The sequence below is a fragment of the Crinia signifera genome, chromosome 3, assembly GCF_055691185.1.
Source record: "Crinia signifera chromosome 3, ASM5569118v1, whole genome shotgun sequence".
NCBI lineage: Eukaryota > Metazoa > Chordata > Amphibia > Anura > Myobatrachidae > Crinia > Crinia signifera.
In genome coordinates this window covers 208,736,955-208,752,679 of record NC_139219.1, presented here as the reverse complement: position 1 = coordinate 208,752,679, position 15,725 = coordinate 208,736,955, and the positions used below count along the sequence as shown (strand labels likewise).

The 15,725-nt window shown below is 45.2% G+C and overlaps 1 protein-coding gene across 4 annotated transcripts in view; it reads right to left on the bottom strand.

Annotated features, from left to right (window-relative positions):
- ELOVL5 (ELOVL fatty acid elongase 5) overlaps nucleotides 1-15,725 on the bottom strand; it is an 80,528-nt gene that overhangs the window by 24,527 nt on the left and 40,276 nt on the right. For all 4 annotated transcript variants that reach the window (XM_083177330.1, XM_083177331.1, XM_083177333.1 and 1 more), the window contains exon 4: nucleotides 431-508. In XM_083177330.1, coding sequence (XP_083033456.1) covers nucleotides 431-508 — 78 coding nt within the window. The remainder of the gene's footprint in view (nucleotides 1-430; nucleotides 509-15,725) is intronic.

Here is a 15,725-nt window from a genome sequence, read left to right as displayed (position 1 = left end):
TGGAAAATGAACAGATCTGTCATTTTCACCTCCTGTTTTTGTTACACTTCCGTGTTCACTGCGTGTATTTCTTTTGCGAACAAATGTAATTATTTAGAAGAGTGGGTTGCTGAACAATAAGGGGTCTAGCATTTTGGCATGGTTTCATCATGCTTATATAGCATTACATACTGTAGATATTACAATAATTGCTGTAGATAAGCGATCTTTACCCGCAGTGATTTAAGCAGCTGCTTATCATCATATAATGCTTACACTATGCACCGATTGTATATGAACATCATAACCTAACAAATGCAAAAAAAATTCCCACATTATTTTCTATGTACAAATAGGGAAACCATTGTGATGAAAACAGCAATATTTTATGGCCTAGTAATAAAATAGGCTGTAAAGAGATTTGAATGTAATAATCCTATTGGTATCTTACCTTCATGTCTGCATCTCCTCCACTGTGAGTATCCTGGCAGAAAAAGTTGTAGCTTCCCTCCCAAACACCCGTTACAAGCTAAAAAACAACACAAAAACACAGTGGTTAGCATAGAACCAGGATACAATGATCACCCAGATGTTGAAAATGTAATGTAATTCGGAAGTATATAACTCGTTGGTTCCCAAACTGTGCGCCATGGCTCCCTGGGGTGCCTCAGAGCACTTGCAGGGGTGCCTCAGGTTGGTGGTCCAGAACCAATTCAAATTATTTATAGTCAATTAAATAGGCAAAATCAGTGCTTGCGGCTTCCAATAATTAAATTTTTGGGTAAACAGAAGTGAATCCGGTACTTATGTATTATCTGGACTCCCATGTTAAATGTACCCCATTTTTTCATACTCCTACTATCCAACTACGCATGGAGTTGATTGTATATAGTGTGGCGAGCGCAGCGAGCCACCATGCCCGAAGCGTGGCGAGCGCAGCGGTCTCATAAGAAAAATGGGAGCCCAGATATTACATAAGTACCGTGAATCCTGTTCCTCACCATATAACTGGACCTAGGGATAAAATTTAATCGCAACTTATTTAACTTAATATTTTTTTCTGAAATTCTCAGTAAAAAACTTTTGGCCTAGGGGTGCTGTGAAAAAAATTCTGATACTGTAGGGTGCCATGATTCAGAAAGTTTGGGAACCAATGATAAAACTAATTAATATTCTATTTAATCTACAACGTTTATTTCTTGTAAGACTTAACTTAATACAGCATATGTATCTAACCACAGGATATATATTACTGATTGGTGCAAGGTATCTCTGATCAGCTAAATAAACTCTAAAATATAGTTTCTCACATTCATGAACAATGTAAAGGATAAATTAAGCAGTATGGGATTGCATAAAGGTGCCCATACACGTTACAATTATTGTATACAATATCGCATCTCATTGCATCTCGGTTTTGTGATGAGATCTAGTACAAAAAGTATGTGCTGCACAGCCTGTACTCCCTGTAGTTTATCTATGTGGTTTCCTTCTATGTAAGCAGTTGAGGAAATCCAATGTACAGTAGTACTCATTTATAATGAAACAATACAGCTGCAGTAAAACTAGGGGAGATTATACCAATGTCACTCTGCCAATAACACAACTTGGCATTCATCTCCTCTACTGTGTGTCAGCGGTAAAGACTGTAGATTTTCATCTCTACGCTCTGTACGGAATTAATTAGCATATGCTCCGAGTCCTACCAGTACCCCCCGTATACCCCAAGCCCCTGTAATATAGTAGCTGGTGGCCTTAGCAAGGACTGAGTGGCAGTGTTCTATACGCTATAGTTACCAGTGTCAAACAATTATCAATAAACAGCGCACAATGTAGTTTTATTGTTAAAGATGACAACTGCTTATTCCTATACTAACATCTGTGCACTGCTAGTATGTAATGATTCCTGTCAACGACTTATAGGATGCAGAACTTAAAATGCTAAATATTTATTTTACTATTACTTATTACATCTCCCCAGGCATGAGATGAAAGCACAAAGACATTAGATGTGAACATGAATATCCAGATGACGGAGGAATTCAGCTGTTAGTAAAGGGGTCGAATTGCCGACCGCCGAAATGCCGACACATTCTCCCTCCTGGGGTGTCCACGACACCCCTGGAGGGAGAATAAATTAGTGTGCCGAGCGTAGCGAGGCACCGGGCCCGTCCACGTCCCCCCCTTGTCGGCATTTCGGCTGTCAGGATTCTGAACGCCGGGATCCCGACCGCCGGGATTCAATACTGAATCCAATGTCAGCAATGGCAATCATTATGATGAGTCCATATAATTTTCACAAGAACTCTATCATATTTGAATGCAATGCACTGAGTGGAGACAGCTGGTTACATTACTTTCTTTGCTAGTTGTAACCTGTTCCACCATAACATTAATATGACATTTGATGCTACAGTTTCTGTACGTAAATTTTATAAAACTACTGTAAAATGCAAATCAGGGGAAGAAATACTGAAACCTAAAATAATTAACATCAAATAATAATGCTTTATTTTCTACGTAAGTTTCTATACGTTGAAGATGGAAAGATATACAGTAATGATGGATGTTGGCAAGAATCTGGGTGCATCCGCTATGGAAAATCTACATAGGTTTGCAATTTTATTCTTTATTCACTTTTACACTGTCATTTTTTTCTTTTGAGAAAGTTCCACATGGGCCCTGCACAGTATATCTCAAAGAAAAGCATTCTAGTTTGCAGGGGGATGCCAAAAACCCTACCACTGGCCCTGTCTCTGCCTAATGGGGGGAGGGGGAGTAATTAGGTGGCATAGAGAAATAAGTTCCCCCATCTCTGCATGACCACTTTAGGCCCTGCTGTTACATAATATTAACAGTTGGCAGTCACCTGCACAGGGACTATAGGGAACTAGATCAGAAATTCCTGTTACCCATACTGAAGCTTTCAAAGGACCAATTCTTGCCACAGACCAGATGCTTTTTGAGAACATTTATTTGCCCTGTATGGGATGAAACATATCATAATGTAACAATGTACTACCACTGGGGGGTGCTCACCCGATACACGGAGTGAAGGAGGAGGAGGGGGGGTGTCGCTGGTACCATGTACAATTACCATTAGCTTTGCCAAAATACCTCAGGTAAGTCACCTTTATAAATATGTATTATTGTGGAAGAAACACCCAATTCAAATAACAAAAACAATGCTGTAGCAATAATACAACATATAATTGTAAATAGCAGTTGAATGTACCTACCCCAGCCTTATTATGAACCCCCAGTCCCCTGTATGCACTTTGTGTTGCTAACAGCCGAGGCAAGGACATCTATCAGGGTGGAAGGTTTTCTCCATATTAAGCCAAAAGGCCAATCATATAACGCCATCAAAAATACTTATCTGCGCACACAGTGTTTTACTGCTACAACCTGATAATCCTTGCAAAAAAAACTAATGGAGTTATGGAGGAAGCCTCACACCTGTGGCAAAACACATTTGGAACAACCACAATACAGTAGACTATCCACACACCTTGTTAATTTGTGTTAAATGCATTTAAAAAAGGTTATTATTATCACACTGTGTTTAACATCCTGTTTTTCATCGAACAGCAGCTCAGCTATACACCCCACAATGGAATCTATTTTGACACACATTTAATTTATTAATAGTTGATATCACAAAGGGTGTATCTACCATAGGTGCAGGTAGTGCAGCTTATGTGGGGTCCAGATCTAAGAAGGACCCACCTTCCTTGTCAAAGATGCATGTTATACACATTTTTCCTCATTGGGTGATGAAAGAAAGCCTGTACAAACTATTGCATTAGGGCCTACAATATTTCTAGGGGTGTGGTATGGGACTCCGACAGTCGGGATCCCGACAGTCATTATCCCGACGTCGGGATCCCGACTGCCCAGAGTCAGACGGCGGGGCGAGCGCAAAAGCCCCTTGCGGGCACGGTGGCTCGCTACGCGAGCCACCTATTCTCTTCTCCCTCTATGGGGGTCGTGTACCCCCACAAGGGAAAATAGCAGGTGGCCATCGGGCACCCGGCTGTCAGCGTTTTGACAGTCGGGATCCCGACGTCGGGTAAACGACTGTCGGGATCCCGTCCGGCACCCATTTCTAGTTTTGTTAATGGATCTACTCATTGTAATGTGGTATAAAATGAATAGAAGGGCACTTTAACGGAATGGCAAAATAAGAACTAGAGACACTGTATGTCATAATGTGAATCGGAGGTACTATGTTGCATAATGTGTACTGGTAGCAATAAAAGACGCCAACCTCTATCACTACTTTTGAAGCTGCCCCTTATTAAAATTATTTTGGCTTCAAATTAGAAAATTTGCTCTTGAACACTTGGTAAACTACGTTCACTTTACGGACCATTGGGCCATTTTCGGTATTCTGCCTGAGGGACAGAGAATAGCCAGAGGATGTAAGAGATTACTATTTATTATCAGTGCTGTGGCAAGAAAGGCTGTGTTGCAGACATGGATCGATGCTACACCCCTTACAATGAAACTTTTTAAGGAAAAATTCTACCATGTATTCAATATGGATTAGATAAAATCTCTGTGGAAAAAAGACCAACGAGTAGTTTTTTAATACATGGGAGAGCTATATTAAAACATTATCCCTTGAGGTGAGGTTAAAGCTACACAACTCCTTCATATTTTGAGATTTATTGAGGGGGATCCCCCAATATATATTGTCTCCTGATAATGTAGCATAAGGAGGGGATTCTTTCATACCCCATTTCCGCTGGGGTGCTAGCAGGAGTGCACCTGGGATTTTGTGACCCGGCTTGTGAATACTTTTACATTAGAGTCTCCACCCAGCATAATTCCGGGCAGGAGACGTCATCGGAAGTCGGGGTTGGGGCGGCGCTAGGAGATGAGAGCATTTCCCAGCACCGGCTTTTGCACTGCAGTGAACGGGACCCGGGTCACATCAACCCAGGTTACCCCGTTTACACTGCACAGTGACCCAGGTTGAACCCTTGTTCAACCCTGGTTGATACCTGGGTTGAAATGCTGTGTTTGACGACTTGGGTTATTTCAACTGGGAGCGTTTCCACCTGCCTAAAATTCTGGGTTTTGCGTGCTTCCATGCCAAAACACGGGATATTTAGGCTAGAATTTCTGATATAGAAGAATTGTTTACTGAACATGGAGGTTTTGGCTACCTAGATTTTCAGAAATGGATGTGGTTATTAATAGGCTTTGCTGTTATGCGAGACATATATTGATAAAAGTAAACAGATACACGTTGGATGGGTTGGGATCATTTGGTCTACAGCATGATGGTCGACAGTCATTAGGTCAACATGGTTCTAGGGCGACAGGTCACTAGTTCGACAGTCAAAAGGTTGACATGGTGTTTTTCACTGTTTTTGACCCGAATGTCAACACAGTCGACATGGACACAGTTTAAAGTGCACTGCATCCCCTCTCATCGCTTGCAATGCTTCGGGCACTTTTATTCTCCCACCATGCCTGGTAGGGCATGAAATACCACCTGCCTGCACTTGTCGGTTTAAAAAACAGTGAAAAACCCCATGTCGACCTTTTTACTGTCGACCTAGACACTGTTGAACTAATGAACCTGTCGAACTAATGTCCTTTCGACCTAGAACCATGTCCACCTTTTTCCATGTCGACCTAGTCCCATGTCCACCTTTCCCCATGTCGACCTATTGACTGTTGACCATCATGCTGTAGACCAAATGACCGCATCCCCGTTGGATTTGCTATATTTATATATCATCTTTTATGATTCAATGTATTCACTAATTCTCATAACCAATATTTCTGTATACATTTATCATTTACTGTCTCAAATTTTAGGAATGTACTTTTGGGTTTTTCTGTACTGAATGGTGTTTTAATAAAAATATTTTATTGAAGAAAAAAAAAAAACATTTGTATCATATTCTTATTATACAAGAATTAAACGTTTGATGCCGGCAAGATTCTGTAGGAAGATACTTGACAGAGCTAAGACAACTAACCAGTTAACTGCGTTCTATTTGATTATATAATGATAGAAACGTTGTTGCGTAAAGCTACAGATATAAACCATTGCATATGAAACACGTTTGTATAAAGCTGAAGGAACACACTGAGCTAATACTGAAATAAAGCCATGGGGAGAGAATGCAACAATTATATGGCCTTTTTTTAGTACGCACAATTAGAGACATGATAGACGATAACAGCAGCATTAGATATACAGGGGGAAATTTACCAATATGAAAAACCTAGTTTTTCGTATTGGTTGTTTCCCTACGACTGCATACGACTGTTTAAGTCGTATGCAAAGTCGTGTTCCGGAGGGGGATTTACAAAGCAGTCAGATACGACTGCTTTGTAACCCTCCGATGGTGTAATGATTCGTATTAGCGGCCGTATATACGGCCGCTAATACGAATTATTTCTAGCAGTCTGCACGGATCAGTCAGATCCGTGCAGGCTGCATGGTGTAAAAAAAAATAGAAAAAATAAATAAATAAAAAAAAAAACGGCGTGGGGTCCCCCCCACAGCCGAAACCAGCACCAGGCTAAAGGAGCCGGGGCCGGTAATTAAAAATCAGGGAACCCGACAAATAGGGGTTCCCCGATTTTTAACAACCAGCCCCAGGCTCCAGGTCCGGGGCTGGTTCCCAAAATACGGGGGACAAAATGAGTAGGGGTCCCCCGTATTTTAAGAACCAGCCCCAGGCACAACCAGCCGGCAGGGTAATGTCACAGCCGGGGGACACTTATAATATAAGGTCCCGCGGCCAAAACATTCTCCCTACCGACCAGTCAGCCTGGCCAGGGGCCCTGGGGGAGTGGGGACCCCCCCAATGAAGGGGTCCCCCCCCTCCAGGACTTACCTGACCAGGCTGAAGCCTGGTGCTGTCCTCGATGCCCCTGGGCGGTGGGCATCGAGCTGATAAATGGTGTAAAAAAAAGATGAACCTATTGTTTTTTACTGTGGCACTACAAGTGCCAGCAAGCCTCCCCAGCAAGCTGGGACTTGGAGAACCACAAGTCCCAGCCTGCTGGGCATTAAAGGGCCCGCTGGCACTTGTAGTTCTACAGTTAAAAAAATAGTGCACAAAACACACTGACACACTTTTAAAATAAAACTTTATTACACACAAAGCCCACACATACTAATACTTACCTATCTTCTTCCCATAGGTCGCCCTGGTCCTGTGTCGGCGTCTTCTGGTCCTGTGTCGTCTTCTTCCTCCATGTCGACCGTCGCTGTTGCCGTCCGGATCCGACGAAATCCATTTGGGAAGCTGTGGAAGGAAACCATACTCACCTGTCCCAGCGCGACGTAGTCCAGGTAAGGGTCTTTGCAAAAAAACAAAACGAACACCCCGAAACCAGACCGGACTGACGGAGACGCACGGTGTTTACATCGTGCGGCTCCGCCTCCCGAATGCCGCTATTGGCCGCCTTGCGGCCTAGCGGCCAATCAGGAGCCGCTAGGCCGCAAGGCGGCCAATAGCGGCATTCGGGAGGCGGAGCCGCACGATGTAAACAAACACACGTGCGTCTCCGTCAGTCCGGTCTGGTTTCGGGGTGTTCGTTTTGTTTTTTTGCAAAGACCCTTACCTGGACTACGTCGCGCTGGGACAGGTGAGTATGGTTTCCTTCCACAGCTTCCCAAATGGATTTCGTCGGATCCGGACGGCGACAGCGACGGTCGACATGGAGGAAGAAGACGACACAGGACCAGAAGACGCCGACACAGGACCAGGGCGACCTATGGGAAGAAGATAGGTAAGTATTAGTATGTGTGGGCTTTGTGTGTAATAAAGTTTTATTTTAAAAGTGTGTCAGTGTGTTTTGTGCACTATTTTTTTAACTGTAGAACTACAAGTGCCAGCGGGCCCTTTAATGCCCAGCAGGCTGGGACTTGTGGTTCTCCAAGTCCCAGCTTGCTGGGGAGGCTTGCTGGCACTTGTAGTGCCACAGTAAAAAACAATAGGTTCATCTTTTTTTTACACCATTTATCAGCTCGATGCCCACCGCCCAGGGGCATCGAGGACAGCACCAGGCTTCAGCCTGGTCAGGTAAGTCCTGGAGGGGGGGGACCCCTTCATTGGGGGGGTCCCCACTCCCCCAGGGCCCCTGGCCAGGCTGACTGGTCGGTAGGGAGAATGTTTTGGCCGCGGGACCTTATATTATAAGTGTCCCCCGGCTGTGACATTACCCTGCCGGCTGGTTGTGCCTGGGGCTGGTTCTTAAAATACGGGGGTCCCCTACTCATTTTGTCCCCCGTATTTTGGGAACCAGCCCCGGACCTGGAGCCTGGGGCTGGTTGTTAAAAATCGGGGAACCCCTATTTGTCGGGTTCCCTGATTTTTAATTACCGGCCCCGGCTCCTTTAGCCTGGTGCTGGTTTCGGCTGTGGGGGGGACCCCACGCCGGTGTTTTTTTTTTATTTATTTATTTTTCTATTTTTTTTACACTGTAGCCTGCACGGATCTGACTGATCCGTGCAGGCTAAAACGCAAATAGAACAGGAAAATGGTGTTCTATTTTCCTGTCGTATTTGCGTGGGTGTTTCACACCACTAAGCAGCCGTATTGTCAGTACGGCTGCTTAGTAAATCAGAAACCACCATTCTTTTGAATGGTGATTTCTGTCGTATCCTATCGATGGTGTAGGGCATTCGTATTTGTAACTACAAATACGAATGTTCCATCTTTAGGACTACGAATTGTTGTATTTTTGGGATTGTAAATCCCGAAAATACAAATTCGTAAAAAAAAGGTGTATTTCTCCCTACGAATACACCTTTTTTCTACGAATCCATTTTGGTAAATGTCCCCCACAGTGTCAAGAATAACTACAGCTATATTACAGTGATAGTGGTTAGGTCTATGGGAAGGCTGTACCTGCTGAATGAGACCAGTCATCACAGTACAATATGTTGGGGATATCTATCTATTTATCTTATATATATATATATATATATATATATATATATATATATATATATATATATATATCTAAGAAAGGGCAGAAAGAAGGCGCTTCATGGTGTAGTATATTTAAAAAACACAATTTATTTTAAAAGAATGAGCCACGGTAAGGGTTAACAGGAACTCGTACCAAATGCAAGGGCTGTGTGGACTGGGTACCACATGGCATAAGTATAAAACCAAGGCATATGCTGCTCACACTGTACCAGATACTCGGGTGCACTCGAACGCCGCAGGGCTGGGTTGCAGAGAAGCGTGGAGAAGCACAACGGGTCCTGGATACTGGTGTCAGAAGAAAGGAGCGTCGTAGGCCACGCCCTGACGCGTTTCGTCACTGCGGACTTCGTCAGAGGGCGTGGCTACTACGTACGCTCATGGAGTTTATGTAGGGCTGTCCCTGTCAATCACTTGACCGGGTCAGCGTGCGGTAATCACCGCCGAGACGTGGGGACGGACTTAGGAACACCGCGTCACTGAGTCACGTGGTGTCAGTATCTCCGTCGGACGGAGCGGCTAATCTGGTATAGTCTGTGTACCAGTACACGCTGTACGGACCAATCACCGTCACAGCATTAAACCAGCCTACATATGAAAGAGGTCTTATTGGTTTTCTGCGAATAGAGCCGTGATTAGGCGACTAAGCGGCAAAACACGGCATACAAACATGGGGTCACTAATCATAGTGTACCCCGACACTTTAAAGAACACCATAACTGTGACCCTAAATCACTGACGTGTAAGGGGATTGAGCTTGTTCATCACAGCAAAAGAGGTGGGGATCATGACAGGTTCCTCTTGAAAAGAGAAACTATATGGATACTGAGGCTTGATACTCTGGAACCCAGAGGTTTAAACGAGGGTTATGAGATAACACCTTTTATTGGCTGAAACTGGTTTTTGATTTTGTATTTGAGTCTCCGTGTTCTTTGTAAATATTCTAACTATATAGTGATATGCATTGAAGGACCTATATGCAATAGATAAATATGCCCAGATACATTCTTGGAGGAATGATATGGGGTACCTGGTTTCACTGGTTAATGATTGCAAAATATATATACTTCTTTTATATGCTCTAAAAAATGAATTGTTTCTTGCAAAGTGTTGGTGCCTCCGAATTTAATGCGACTGTCACTTCCCTGCTACTTTATTGTGTGCTGGCTCTGCATTTGTGATAAATGTATTCGATAAATGACCATTAGTTAAACATCGATTTGTGCAGGCTCGGACTGGCCTGGCGGGGAACCGGGAGATTCCCCGGTGGGCCCCATGCACTCTAAACTCCTCCCACTTTTAAAGGGGGAGGGGCCTGCTGTGGCTAGTACCTGACAATGTCGCCGCCGGGTAGTCAGTGTCATCCGCTGCGGATGACAGACCCCGGCGGTGGATGCGGGTGGGACGGCAATTACGTGAGAGACTCACGCTGGCGCTGCTGGCTGTCTGATTGACAGCTGCCGGCCGCTGCTGTGCTGGGCTGGCGTCATTTCAGGCGGCCGCGGCTGTGGGGCGGGCTGACGTCACCTGACACGACGCACATGACGACTGTCATGTCAGGTGATCCTTCCAGGACCTGCCCGCGCTTTACTGTCTGGGGGGGGGAGTTGTAACTGGTGCTGTGTCACACCCTTCCCGCGCTCTGCTGGAGACGAGTCAGTCATTCCTCTGCAATCTGGTCCTGGATGCCCTATACCAGGCTCCTGCCCGCACTGCCTGCCTGGACGGATAGCACCGTGTGACCTAGGCTTCAGCTTCAGGTAAGCGTGCGTGAATGGCAGTCACTGGCTAGCTGCTTTTTACCATCTGATCTGTCTGCTGATATTTTGACAATATTGTAGGTGTGTTGGTTTTTTCTTAATTCTTTGGCTTGGGTTTTATTTTATTTTATATTAGCCGCCTATGTGCTGTACTATTATCTGAGTGGGGGGACCTATGTACTATATGGGGGGGCCTATGTGCTGTACTATTTGAGTGGGGGGTGACCTATGTAATGTACTATATGTGGGGGCCTATGTGCTGTACTATTATCTGAGTGGGGGGACCTATGTAATGTACTATATGGGGGGCCTATGTGCTGTACTATTATCTGAGTGGGGGACCTATGTAATGTACTATATGGGGGGGGGCCTATGTGCTGTACTATTATCTGAGTGGGGGGACCTATTTAATGTATTTTATTGGGGGCCTATGTGCTGTACTATTATCTGAGTGGGGGACCTATGTAATGTACTATATGGGGGGGGGGGGCTATGTGCTGTACTATTATCTGAGTGGGGGGACCTATGTAATGTATTTTATTGGGGCCTATGTGCTGTACTATTGTCTGAGTGGGGGGACCTATGTAATGTACTATATGGGGGGACCTATGTGCTGTACTATTATCTGAGTGGGGGGACCTATGTAATGTATTTTATTGGGGGCCTATGTGCTGTACTATTATCTGAGTGGGGGACCTATGTAATGTATTATATGGGAGGGCAAAGGCGAATCTAAGGGGTGCACCGGACCACCTAGTCTTAAGGTGTGTACAGACGGCAGATATGCCGTGCTATGTGAGTCCCGATACGATCAGCTGGTATCCGGACTCGCATCGCACGGCATGCGGCAGGGGCACAATTTAGACTATATAGTGCAGATCTGCCTGCCCTCACTATATCGCTGCAGATTTGTGCTCACTTGGGAGCGCACATCGGCAGCGCATCAGGCTCATTAGCCCTAAAAAGCCACCAATCAACATGCGATATGGCTTCCGATGTTCACTAAATCGGGAACATCGGAATCCATATCGCCCCCGTGTGTACACACCATAAGGAATTGCTTGTTGCCAAGGAGGATGTCTCACGCCGCTGAACCCACCTAATTGAAATAAATGACAGCCGGGCAGAGAGCGCTGTGCGCTGCCCGGCTGTAGTCTAAGCAGTGGCATCGATATTTTCAGTTTTCCCTCTGGACCGCCGGCAGCCAATCAGGAGCGGCATTGGTGGTATTGGTAGCTGCTCCTGATTGGCTGCCGGACCTCAGTGCGAGAACTGAAAATATCGATGTTACTGCTTAGACTACAGCCGGGCAGCACAGCGCTCTCTGCCCGGCTGTCATTTATTTCAATTAGGTGAGTCCAGCGGCGTGAGACATCCCCCTTGGCAACAAGCAATTCCTTAGACTAAACAGCCGGCTCTCTGCCCGGCTGTCATTTCTTTAGGTGCATCCAGTAGTATGACATCCTCCTTGGCAATTAGCAATTTCCTCCCCACCTTGGCAACGAGCAATTCCCTCCCCCAATGGGCATTACGTTGTGGTCTAAAGTGTAATACCACGCACAATTTTGTGATGCCACGCCTCCGTCCTATGACGCCACGCCCCATTTTCGCCGCGCGGCTACGCCGCGCAAAGGTCCCCCTTGCTTGTGAGTTTGGATTTGGGAACAGCCATTACCATATTTCTACATTCACCTATGTGCTGTACTATTATCTGAGTGGGGGACCTATGTGCTGTATTATGTGTGGGGACCTACATGCTGTACTATTATCTGTGTGTGGAGGACCTATGTGCTGTATTATATGTGGGGGGACCTACGTGCTGTACTATTATCTGTGTGTGGAGGACCTATGTGTTGTAATATCTGGGGGGGGGGGTGGTATTTGCTGTATTATCTATGGGACCTATGTGCTTTATTATCAACGTGGGGGATTTATGGATCAAATGTCACACACCTATGATTTTGGGCCAATTTTGCCCGATTATCGGCCCAAAGTGCAGAAATCGGATGAAATTGGCCCAAAATTCTATAGTGTATAGCCACTCCTCTCTGGTCAGATTGCCACACCCCTTCAAAAAGACCACGCCCCCTTGGTGGGCCCCTGTGAGTGCATTTCCCTGGTGGGCCCTTCGTGCCCCAGTCCGACACTGGATTTGTGGCAACAGTTGCCTTCTTTCGTATTATATATTATATGTGGTATAAATACTGGGTTACATATCAGTTTCCCTCATGTAATTTGCTTGTTCTTTGCTCTTTTATATATGCTAATTTTTATGTGGTATTTTTTATATGTCCCTTATATATTTGTTATTGTCTATATACATTTTAAAGAAAATGCGTATTGTATATTCTGTAATTTTTATGCAATTCCTTGTATGTATACTCCGGAGTGATATGCTGCTCTCACTGATATTTTGTACCGGTGGCACAATATATATTAGTGTTGGTATTAATTACTTCTAGCTTTTTTGCCGAACTAGTCCTCTATCTATACAGTGCTGGTTGGGAGTTTTTTGCTGTAAGCGGTATTTGTATGCCGTGTTTTGCAGCTTAGTCGCCTAATCACGGCTCTATTCGCAGAAAACCAATAAGACCTCTTTCATATGTAGGCTGGTTTAATGCTGTGACGGTGATTGGTCCGTACAGCGTGTACTGGTACACAGACTATACCAGATTAGCCGCTCCGTCCGACGGAGATACTGACACCACGTGACTCAGTGACGCGGTGTTCCTAAGTCCGTCCCCACGTCTCGGCGGTGATTACCGCACGCTGACCCGGTCAAGTGATTGACAGGGACAGCCCTACATAAACTCCATGAGCGTACGTAGTAGCCACGCCCTCTGACGAAGTCCGCAGTGACGAAACGCGTCAGGGCGTGGCCTACGACGCTCCTTTCTTCTGACACCAGTATCCAGGACCCGTTGTGCTTCTCCACGCTTCTCTGCAACCCAGCCCTGCGGCGTTCGAGTGCACCCGAGTACCTGGTACAGTGTGAGCAGCATATGCCTTGGTTTTATACTTATGCCATGTGGTACCCAGTCCACACAGCCCTTGCATTTGGTACGAGTTCCTGTTAACCCTTACCGTGGCTCATTCTTTTAAAATAAATTGTGTTTTTTAAATATACTACACCATGAAGCGCCTTCTTTCTGCCCTTTCTTAGATTTGTTTGCTCTGTGGATTCCAGAGACTTCCTCACAGAGAAAGAAGCAGCGGCAGGTCCTTATTGTCACTGGACTTTTGGTACTATTGACCCTCTGTGTGTCACACAAGGTTTCTACTAACTGGTATTTTGCAATAGTGACTGACAGTTGGGCGCAGACTTTTCAATTCCCTTCCAATATATATATATATATATATATATATATATGTGTGTGTGTGTGTGTGTGTGTGTTGCAGCACTCGCATGTAAGAAGAAGCCAGGCTCTTTTGAATATATATATATATATGTATATATATATATATATATATATACATACACTTCCAGCAGCGGCACTCAGAATAAAATGAATACAGGAGCCAGCAGAACGCCAACGTTTCAATTGTATTACACAATTTTCGTTAGTTGCACTGACGAAAATTATGTAATACATTTGAAACGTTCTGCTGGCTCCTGTATTCATTTTATTCTGAGTGCCGCCGCTGGAAGTGTATATTCAGCTGCGCTCTTCTTGGCATGCTTCAGCTGTAGGAAGGCACCGGAGCAAGTTATACAATTAAGCAGTGAGTGCCAGAGCTGTCTATTGTGTATATATACAGTATATATATATATATATATATATATATATATACACACACACACACACACACACACACATTTCACTATCACTGAAGATAAACTGATAGTAAACTCATGCTCTTGCATTCCTGGTTGTCAAAATAAATGACCCTTACAGCTCCTGGCAGCTTTACTGTAAGTATCACTCAACAGTGCACTGTTAATATATTTTGTTTTAGAAATTGTGCAATAAGGGATTTTTTTTAAATCATTGTGATGCCCTTATATTACCTGCCCAATACTAGCTGCACAGAAGGTGAACTTTCTGTCAATAAGTATTTAGTTATATTAGTGATTCTGAAAAACAAGGCATGTCCTGCCAAAGTGCAAGCTGGAACTAGTAGGTCCAAAATAGCTGGAGGGCCTTAGATTCTACTGGTGCAATGCAACAGAACCTAAATAGTAGCTCCTGCACTACAGGCTAGAACTTGGGTGGAGGCGCTGTATTTGAGAAGTAAGAAAAACCTGAGATTTTCCATCATTACGAGTATGTATATATCTATCAGGGCCGGATTAAGGTCCGTGGGGGCCCTGGACAACAAATTTGTGGGGCCCCCCACAGATCATATAGCACATAGATAATATGGCACATAGGTCCCCACCCCCTTCCACGGAGGTGGTTACCGTGCAGGCAGGGATCTGTGTTTGGGGCTCCGGCGGCTGCTGCTCCCGTCCTGTGCAGACTCCGATGTGCTGCGCTGGCGGGAATCGGGACAACTGTGGTGCCTGATGTCATGACGCATGAAGGCTACTCTGTCCTGCTTGCATCCCCCGGGCTATTGCTATTGTGGCGGGGGGGGGGGGGGGGGATAAAGAGACTGATTTGGCAGCGGGCGCCGTGTGTGGGGGCCCCAGGGCAACCGCCCCCTATCACCCCTGCCTAAATCCACAACTGTCCCGACGTTTCGATCCCAATCCTGTATCTTTATCAAGGGGAAGTCACCAGGGGCAATATCAGCAAGAAAGTGAAAAAAGCCAGCAATCCTGAGGTCCTTCTGCCACAGCACACAGAGGGCAGTATTCAATGAAAATATTCTCAGTGCATGGCGAGCGGTTTTTTTTCGCTCGCCATGCACTCGCCGTGTTTTTGCGGAGCTTCTCCATGTTTGGAGATTCTCTGCCACGGCACTATAGATAGTATTCAATGTGACTGAGACTCGCCGCCCCTCGCGGCGAGTCTCAGCCAATCCAGCGTATGAGGTGACGCTGCAGGGAGCCTGAGGACGGCGGCAGGCAGGA